General features: G+C 39.5%; 1 protein-coding gene across 1 annotated transcript in view; it reads right to left on the bottom strand.

The window, feature by feature from the left end:
• Positions 1-1,143: 1,143 nt before the first annotated feature.
• Positions 1,144-10,343, bottom strand: part of MCM6 (minichromosome maintenance complex component 6) — a 36,142-nt gene continuing 26,942 nt past the window's right edge. Inside the window, exons 14-17 of the mRNA XM_036421656.2 lie at positions 9,537-9,672; positions 8,151-8,306; positions 5,791-5,930; positions 1,144-1,656 (exon numbers count right to left, since the gene is read on the bottom strand). Coding sequence (XP_036277549.1) covers positions 1,540-1,656; positions 5,791-5,930; positions 8,151-8,306; positions 9,537-9,672 — 549 coding nt within the window. The 3' untranslated portion in view covers positions 1,144-1,539. The remainder of the gene's footprint in view (positions 1,657-5,790; positions 5,931-8,150; positions 8,307-9,536; positions 9,673-10,343) is intronic.

Below are 10,343 nucleotides of genomic sequence, written 5' to 3'. Positions count from 1 at the left end.
TCTCATACCTGCCTCACTAGCAAGTCTTAGACCCCAAGGTATCTTCCTCCCAATAGCCTCTAATACCCTCATTAATTAGAAACATACTTTTGAAGGAGCTTATAACCCTGCATTTGCTAACTGTGCAGGTTTTCTATTTCCAGTGTCTCCACCCTATCTTTTTCAAGCCAACGGAGAGTGAAATTACTAGTAGTGAACTCACATACCACATATGAACATGCCCTAACTGGCCGTACAAGCCAAGAATGACATCTGGTAAAAGCTGCAACAATAGAAACTGCATCATCAGTATACTGATCATAACTAAGTTTCAGGAAGTTAGTATCATAAACAGCAATAACTTTTACCTGGAAGAAAGCCATAAAATTTGGCAATGGTTTATATATATATAAAATCATATTTCCCTTTAAAAAGGTTAGAAAATAACTCCTAGGGCACAGAAGTTAGACTATTACAAAGTGATGATGCCCTAGCTGGTTTGGCTCAGTGGATAGAGCTTTAGCCTGCAGACTGATTCCAGTCTAGGGCACATGCCTGGGTTGGGGGCTTGATACCCAGTAGGGGGAATGCAGGGGGCAGCTCTTCAATGATTCACTCTCATCATCAATGTTTCTATCTCTCTCTTCCTCTCTGAAATCAATAAAGATATATTTTAAAAATAATAAGACTCATAGTTACAAGTAGATGGAATCAATCTATACATATAAAAGCCTAAGCGACTGAATGACCGAATGACTCATTGACCAGTTGTCATGATGCGCACTGACCACCAGGGGCAGATACTCAATGCAGGAGCTGGCCTGTGGCGGTCAGTGTGCTCCCACATCAGGAACACGGCTCAGCTGACCAATGGGAGCCAGATGCTGGTGAGCGCTGTTGCGGCACGAGCCTGTGGCAGGCGCAGCAGGGCTGGGATGAGCAGGAGCAGCAGGCGGCACTGGACTGCCGGTTTCAGCCCAATCCCTGCAGAACGCGCTGAGGGACCCCACCGGTACACAACCAACCTGTGGCCAGCCAACCTCCCGCAATCCCTCCCCCACCACCCGCCGCTGGCCAACCTCCCAGCAGGCCCCGAGGGACCCCACCTGTGCATGAATTTGTGCACCAGGCCTCTAGTGAGGGTATAAATAAATTCAAGACAAATGCAAAACAAGTTATTTTATTTTGATGAAAAAACTGCAATAGTTAGCAATTGAAAGTTATTTCCCCAATAAAATACTACATACCATAAAAGTAATGGACCATTTTCCTACAAATGAAAGCAAAGGTCTTAGTTACCGAAACCACACATTATTGGGTTCCAACTTCATTTAGATAAGAAGCACACTAAACAAAGGCTAAAGCCCACGCTGGCATAAAAGTGTATGACAGGAATGCGGCACATAGGACCTTCAACTCGGTTCATTACTCAACAATGAATCTTCCAGAAGCATTGCTCCCAGAAACATTCTCTCCCTTGCAGAGCTCCATCAGACCCCGGCTCCAGGCAGGCCAGGAGGCAGAGGGCCGCAGTTGCTTTAGTTAGTTGCTTTCAATATCTCAATCTTCAAGCAAGTAATTAGGGTTCACTACTAAGTAGGGATCCTCTTCATAGCTCTCACTCCCTTCCGTGGAGCCTTTCAATCCAGCCTGGGTGAGCTCGATGAGAACATGATCCTGTGAAGCACAAACATTCGTCCTCAGGTCTCCACAGTATCATAGACATGCCAGGTACATAGCACCTGACTCTTCTCCTAAGTGTTTGCTACTATCTTTTTCTTTCATTTCCCCTCCAGACACTCTTAGAAAAAGGACCATACTTTAAAATCATTATTAAGGATCTGCTAAACCTGTCCCCATTAGGATATAGACCTTTTCTCACCCTCAACCTCCTTTGAAAAATCAAGAAATATGGACCTGGCTTATGTGGCTCGGGTGGCTGGTTCGACCTCCAATCAGGGCACATGCCCAGTTTTGGGTTCAATCCCAACAGGGGGTTGTGCAGGAGGCAGCCAATTGATGTATCTCTGTCTCTTCCCTCCATTCCCCTCCTCTGTCCCTTCTTTTCTCGAAAACCAGTAAAAATATATTTAAAAAAAATTTTTTTTTTAAAGAAAAATTAAGGAACATGTAAGTTAGCTCAACAGTCATTGTGGTTTTAATAAGGTTTCCTGGCATACTACATCAAGTACTTGTAAATATAACTTCAAAAGGCAAGATGTATGAATTTTAAGATTTGCAATTGTGTAAAATACTGATATGTTTATCACTCTGATAAAAGTATTTAGTTTCACTTAATATTTTGATAATTGTAATTACCGATCACTGAACTCTTTCTTTACTACCCATTCATAAATCAGAAGTAGAATCTAAGGATAAATTTTACTCTAATCTATGAGCTAATAAAAAAAAAAGAACATGCCACGTGGCTTAAAAATACTGATGACAGATTTCAAGCCTATGATGTACCTATACATCAACCTAAAATGTCCACAAATGAGAATGACTCCTAGCCAAGCCTGTGTGGAGGAACTCGGGGAATAGTGATTCGATCCTAAGAAGGTACCCAAGTCCCACGGAATGAGCCTAATGCCATTAAGAGGGACTGGACACTTTCAAGCACTTTATGTGCTAACACACCCTTAGAGGAAGAACGCTGATCAGCACCGTACAAGTTCTCTAGTCTTTGCGGTGAATTAGCTCAGGCAGTGAGTCAAATTAATCAGTGTAGATCAGTTAATTTCACAATGTGTCCCACTGTGGATTTCCTCATTGATCATTTTACCTTACACCGACCCCAGGGGACTCTAGGGAGGGAAGGGCTGGCCTGGTGCAAAAACACTGCCCGCTACTGGAAAGACGATTCTGAGCACGCACTGCCCCGGTTATAGAGCGATGATTAACTTTATTTCCATATATATTATTTATTAAGTTCTGATATGAATAGCTGTTCTCATCATCCCCCAACCCCTGAAAGTATACACTCATTTGCATCTGCTCTCACAGGTAAACAGATAAGACAACCCTCAGATGTGATACCTACAATATTTATATAGTGAGCACTGAAGCGAAATGCAGGACAATTGAATCTCTGCCATTTGAACAGAAAATTTCAATTATTCAGGAAATATTTGACTCCTCTATGCACCAGGATACTGTGGTTAACAAGACAAAGTCCCTGCCCTCATGGTGCCTGCCTTCTAACGAGAGAGACAAACGGAACACCTAAGAAATATACTACCAGGCAATAAGCACTATGAAGAACCACAAAGCAGGGCAAGGGGGTGACAGCAAGTAGGCTATTTCAACAGGCTGGGCAATAAAAGCCTATTTCGGATGGAGGAGGGGATCTGGGCGAGTGCAAAGGGCGAGTGCAAAGGCCTTCATGTGTGGTGTGTCAAAGGAACCGTGTCAAGGCCAGTGTCGCTGAGTAGACTGGGAAGAGAAAGGGGGCAATAAAATGAAGTGAACAAGACAGACAGACTGTCTGTGTAGGCTTCTGCAGACCAGGTATTAGCAACTGGATTTTATTCTAAATGGAAGGGAAGGACTGGAAAGGAGGGCACTAAAATAATCGGACTTGTAAAAAGATGCCTCGCTACTGGGCAGAAAGCCAATACAAAGGGGGACAGACATAGGTGGTGAGAAAAAAACAGAAAATACACATACTGAAGGCAAAGCTCATAGAACTTGCTGCTAAAAGAGAAGTTTTGAGGGAAAAGTGGAATCAAGAATGATTCTAAGGTGTCTGGCCTAAACTAACCGAGTAAATGGGATCAACTCGGAGGGGTTGGGGGGGGGGGTGTGCTGTTTTAAACACATTAAATGGGAGATGCCTATTATTTTGCAAATAGACAGCTGGCACATACATCTGGAGTACAGAGAAAAGGTGAGAGCTAGAAATTTATATCTGGGAATCGACAGCTGGGTTTAAATTCACAGAACTAAATGAGATCACTTAGGTAGTGAATGTAAATAGAAAAGAGGTGTGAGGGATGAGCAGACCATTTAAAAAGTGACAAAGAAGACAAGAGAATCCAGAAAGTTGAAGATAGTGTAAGACGCCTCTGGGACAACTTCAAGTGAACCAACATCAGAATTATGGCGTCCCAGAAGATGAGAGAGAGCAAGATACCAAAAACATATTTGAAGAAATAGTGAAAGAAAACTTCCTCCACCTGGTTAAAGAAATAGACTTACAAATCCAGGAAACGCACAGAACCCCAAACAAAAGGAATCCAAAGAGGACCACACCAAGACACATCATAATTAAAATTCCAAGAGCAAAAGACAAAGAGAGAATATTTAAAACAGCAAGAGAAAAGCAGGTAGTTACCTATAAAAGAGCATCTATTCGATTGTCAGCTGATTTCTCAACAGAAACCATGCAGGCCAGATGGGAATGGCAAGAAATATTCAAAGTAATGAATAGCAAGAACCTACAGCCAAAAATAATCTACCCAGCAAAGCTATCACTCAGAATCGAAGGCCAGATAAAAAGCTTCACAAATAAAAATAAAAAAAGCTAAAGGAGTTCATCACCACCAAACTAGGATTATATAAATTGCTGAAGGGGGTTCTTTAGGAAGTGGAAGAAGATAAAGATAAAAATTATAAACAACAAATACATAACTATTAACAAGTGAATATAAAAACCAAGGGAATTAAAAAACCTGATGAACTATATTAACAGGTGAATATAATAGAATCAGAGGTATGGAAGGGGTGTGGACTGACGATTCTCAGGGAAAAGGGGAGTGGGGGGTGCGGGAAGACTGAACATAAACTGTGCACCTATGGATGAGGACAATGGGGGGTGGGGAAAGGGCAGAGGGAGGGGTGGAAACTTGGTGGAGGGGAGCAATGGAGGAAAAAAATGAGGAACATTTGTAATAATATGAACAATAAAGATTTATTAAATTTAAAAAAAAAAAAAATAAAAAAAAAAAATAAAAAGTGACAAAGAAAAAGATTAAGAAAAAGAGACTAAAGAGAAATAACCAGTGAGACAGGAGAAGACCCAGGGGAATATGGTGACTCAGAAGCCAAGGGAACAAGTATTTCCAGGAGGAAAGACCAACTGTGACAAATGCTGCTGCCAGGTTGAATACTGAGAAGGGTCAATTAATTTGAGCAGAGAGAAAGTATGTATATAACGGTCCTTTAACAGAGTGGGAAAGTGAACTGACAGGGAAAAGTAACAGCACCGGCAGGGCTACTGTAAAGTCTGTAAGATACAGAATTGTCCATTGGAGACTTGTGGTCATACATTTAAATAAGAATGGGCACATGGTTGCCTGCTTTTCAGGAAATAATATTATTCTAGATATTTTTATATTATTATTATTAAATATTATTCTAGATATTTTTAAATGCCTGGATATGGGTATAAAGAAAGAGTTAGATTTAACCAAGACTGGGGCCTGGCCAAACAAGTAACAGAGAATGAAGTTGAAAGTAAAAGAAAAGAGTGATTATTAGAATGTAAACTACACAATGAAGGTAAGGATCTGAGGAAGGTGAAATATAAAAGTTAGGTAATAGTGGTTGATATTTGAAAGTGTGTAGTAATGAGAGAGAAAACAAAGATTAAAAACACTCAAATAATAAGACCCTAAATCCACCTTCCCAGATTTGACTTACATTCTGCTTTTAGAGTAAATAAGTCAACCAAATGCTGTTAATTCTGTTACAATTCATAATTCTGACTAGACACAATTATTCAAAATAAATAAACATTTAATGAACCTACACAAGAGGCATGAGCTCCCTCCCTCATTAAAACCCAAGCAAGCGAAGTTCTGTACGTACATAGTGGGTGAGTCGGTAAATTACTTTCTCTATGATCCTCTTTTTATTTATGAGTTCCTCTTCAGAATCTATTTCTGATTCAATTTCCTTCAAGTACCAGTTAACAAGCTCACTCCTCTTTAATGCCGACTCATCCTCTTCTGCAACAAAAAATAAATTTAAAAAAGATTAAATTATCTTTCTAGCAAACTGTACTGTCAATCCTGGGGGTTTGCACACACAAGATATGTACAGATTAGATAACCACCAACCAGTCAGAAAGTACATTGGCTGAAGTAAGATTTGCAATGTCCCAGCATAAGCCTGAAATAACCTGTCATATTACTCGTATGCTTGACTTTATCCTGAAGAGAAAAATCAAGTTAAATAGAGATAAGAAACAAGTTTTAAAGCTACTAATATTTCAGAGTATAAGGTGTTTCTTTCACGTTTTTATGCTTCATCATCTAAGAGAATGTCTGCCAACAGCAACTGAAAGCATAAATTAGGAATGAAACAACAGCAATCAAAACTTAAATATAACTTTTCTTCTTTGGAAAAAGAAAGACTGGAATTGAGGTCTACTGAGAAGCAAAGCCCATGGGAATTGCCTAGCCGCTGTGGCTCAGTGTGAGAGTCAACCCATAAACCAGGAGATCATGGGTTCAAATCTTGACCAGGGCACATGCCCAGGTTGTAGACTTGATCTCCAGTAGGGGGTGTGCAGGAGGCAGCAGATGGATGACTTTCTCTCATCAATGATGCTTCTATCTCTCTCTCTCCTTCTCTTCCTTTCTGAAATCAATAAAAACATTAAAACAAAACAAAACAAAACAAAAAAACCACAAAACAAAACCACAGGAATTTACTCAAAATAAAAAATTAACAATTTATCCCAGCAAGGTCTATTCATACTGACTGAACTGTGTGGTTTTAAGAGTCCAAAGCAGTACTCTTAAATTCATAAGGAAACCTGCATAATATTATAACACAGAAATAAAATACAACCTAGCCCTAACCAGGTTGTCTCAACGGATAGAGCATCAGCCTGTGGAGTGAAGGGTCCCAAGTTCAATTCCGGTCAAGGACATATACTTGGTTGCGGGCACATCCCAAGTAGGGGGTGTGTAGGAAGCAGCTGATGGATGTTTCCAACTCTCTATCCTTCTCCCTTCCTCTCTGTAAGAAATCAGTAAAATACTAAAAAAAAAAAAAAAAAAAAAAAAAAAATATATATATATATATATATACACACACACAGTATATATACACACACACATATAGTATAAATAATCTAAAAAGTCTACTTAGTCTTGATTCTAGCAATTGCTAATAAAATGCAAAATAAAAATTGGAAAATTCTAGCTTTACTGACAACTGCCTTTGAAAAGTTTATTATGGCTGTACAGTAAGTACTCGCTTAACATCGTCAGTAGGTTCTGCAATTTTAATTAAAACAACATCTAATTGGCCGGGTAAACTTATTTTTTTTATTTTATTTTATTTTATTTTATTTTTTTTAAGAAAGGAAGATCTACTAGAATTTATCTATGGAATGCAGATTATCTGGGTGCCAATCATATCTTTGCCCCATCAATGGTCTACCATGTTTAAAACTTGTTTAAAGTATAATGTGAACACAAGAACATGTAAGCTCCCAAATCTTTTTAAATAAAAAGGGAGCACCTGTCTGTTCTAGTGGCTTCTTTACTATCTTTTTTCCTCCCGCCCACTGGCCAGTTATCAGGGGAAAGAGCAGAGGTTGCAGGGCTCACACTTCCAGTAAAGCCAAGATAGTCTCTGGTCTTCCTTGACTCCATCTCAGATAGGATGCTATGATGACAGCATCTGTCCAAAAGCTGGAATATTGGAACTTTTACATAAGAAATGTCTGATGGTCAATCACCAAATTAAGATTTTAAGCTTGACCCCTTGATTTCATTATTTCTTCTTCTACCTTGTGGGAAAGCACTTACGGGTAGAAAATGTACGACTGTCCAGATATATCACTTTATCTTTGAAGAAATGAGTACATCCTAGCCTCGGATATATTTGTGCTGATACAGTCTTTTGAGTTCAATTACTTGCCTATGAAATATAAATAACCTAAGAGTTCATACATTTAAAATAAAGCTATAGTAAGGAATAGTGATTTTGCATCTGTAAAAACATTATTAAGGACTTCTTTTTGTATTATAGAACCCCAAATTCTGCTTCAAAACTATTAAACCACAAATCTTGTTTGACAATGAACTGGGGAAAAAGTATAGGCTGACACCCTGCCGAGGGAAGCTTGTCTAACAATTTATCCTCTCTCCGACAAAACACAATCTTAGCGATCAGAAGCGGTTTATGTGAATGTCTGAGCCTGGGTGCCTCACCTTCTTCCATCTTCCTGAGGTGAAGCACAATAAGGTTGGAGATCCGGCAGTATTCGGAGAAGCCCAGCCTTAAGGAGGCTTTGGGAACGGAATCGCGGTCTGTGTCGTCACTGTGGCCGTTGATTCCATTCACAGGAGGGGGGCTGTCAGCGTGACCTAAGGGAAACACAACCACCTGAGTCTGCCTTCTGCTCCATCAAAGTTTGCACAGATACTAAGATTGTAATACTAATTCCAAAACAAACATAAAGGCACATTTGGTATTTAGTAATTTTACAAATAAAAATTAAAAGCAGCCCTACCAGTTTGGCTCAGTGGACAGAGCTTCAGCATGCGGACTAAGGGGTCTGGTTAGGGACACGTATCTCAGTTGCAGGCTCCTTCCCTGGCCTGGGTAGGGGTGCATGCGGGAGGTAACCAATCAATGTCTTTCTCTCACTTCGATGTTTTTTTTTCTCTCTCTCTCCCTCCTTTTCACTTTCTCTAAAAATCAATGGAAAAATATCCTCGGGTGAGGATTAACAAACAAAAAAAGGGGCAAATTTGAAAGAGCTATTAGTAAAGATAACTAAAATAGAAGAAATGGGAAGGATGAGAGATATAAAGATCTCATCTAGCTGGTCTGTCTCGGTAAACAGTGTCAGCCTGCTTACTGCAAAGTCCTGGGTTTGATCCTGGTCAGGGGCACATGCCCAGCTGCGGGCTCAATCCCCAGGAAGTGCTGTGTAGGCGGCAGCGGATCAATGATTCTCTCTCATCACTGATGTTTCACTCTCTCCCCATCTCCCTTTCTCTCTGAAATCAATTTAAAAAAATCTTCATGATCTAAAATGCATCTATAATATTACATGCAAATTTTTATTTTATTCTTTTATGTAAAACTTTAAATTCTGAAATTTTCCTGTTTTAATGTATTTGAAAAAATTTTAATTCAAAAGCAAAATAACAATACAAATAAGGCTGGGGAATTTTTGGTATATTTTATCTTGTAAGAATACTTTTTTTTTTTTAAATATATATTTTATTGATTTTTCACAGAGAGGAAGAGAGAGGGATAGAGAGTTAGAAACATCAATGAGAAAGAATCATCGATCAGCTGCCTCTTGCACAGCACCCACTGGGGACGTGCCCGCAACCAAGGTACATGCCCTTGCCTGGAATCGAACCTGGGACCTTTCAGTCCGCAGGCCGACGCTCTATCCACTGAGCCAAACCGGTCCCGGCAAGAATACGTTTTTATTTTAATTAAATTTTAACTTGTAAACAGTTAATTACAATTCAATATCCACTTTCCCCTTTGCCACAGACTTCAAAACCATCACCATGACATCTCAGAGGCATTCTGGACTCTTAATTCCAGAACAGATTTATAAACAAGCGTCTCACCATTAATGCCATCTGGGTTCTCATCCACTTCCATTTGGACTTCTTCGTCTTGATCTAGATTGACATCAGGTGTTTCTACACGGATGATGGATTTGTTCAGTAATCTGAAAGCTTCCTTCACATGTTTAGGTTGGACCTAAATCAATCAAGATGAGGTAAGACGATCTTCTCGGTTTAGCAAACAGATTTTCTCCAAACAAAACCATAGCGATATTTTGGTTTACTCACACTCTCCCTCCCTCTCACATAAAATATGGCATAGTACCATAAAATCACCAACATGGCTAAAAAGACTAACAATATTGAGTGTTGGGGGAAAAAAAAAGTAGAACAACTCTCATTAGCCGCTGATGAAAATATAAATTGATAAAAATGCCGTGGAAAATCATTTTTGGCAATCTTTACTAAACTGCACACATGTACAACCTAAGAACTAACAATTCTGTTGGAGATATATATATATACATCCAGAAATGTATATATATATGCATCATATGATCAAAAGATATGTATACCCCATAAGAACCCAAGTTGAGCTGGTTTGGCTCAGTGGATAGAGTATCGGTCTGCGGACTGAGGGGTCCCAGGTTTGATTCCAGTCGGGGGCATGTGCATTGGTTGTGGGCACATCCCCGGTGGGGGAGTGTGCAGGAGGCAGCTGGTCGATGTTTCTCTCTCATCGATGTTTCTAGCTCTCTATCCCTCTTCCTTTCTCTCTGTGGAAAATCAATAAAATATATTTAAAAAAAAAAGAAAAAGAAAAAAAAAAGAACCCAAGTTGGAAACTAAGTGTTCATTAACAGAATA

This window comes from Pipistrellus kuhlii, unplaced genomic scaffold (assembly GCF_014108245.1).
Source record: "Pipistrellus kuhlii isolate mPipKuh1 unplaced genomic scaffold, mPipKuh1.p scaffold_m20_p_7, whole genome shotgun sequence".
Classification (NCBI taxonomy): Eukaryota; Metazoa; Chordata; class Mammalia; order Chiroptera; family Vespertilionidae; genus Pipistrellus; species Pipistrellus kuhlii.
The sequence above is the reverse complement of the archived record's forward strand: the minus strand, read 5'-3'. Positions and strand labels throughout refer to the sequence as shown.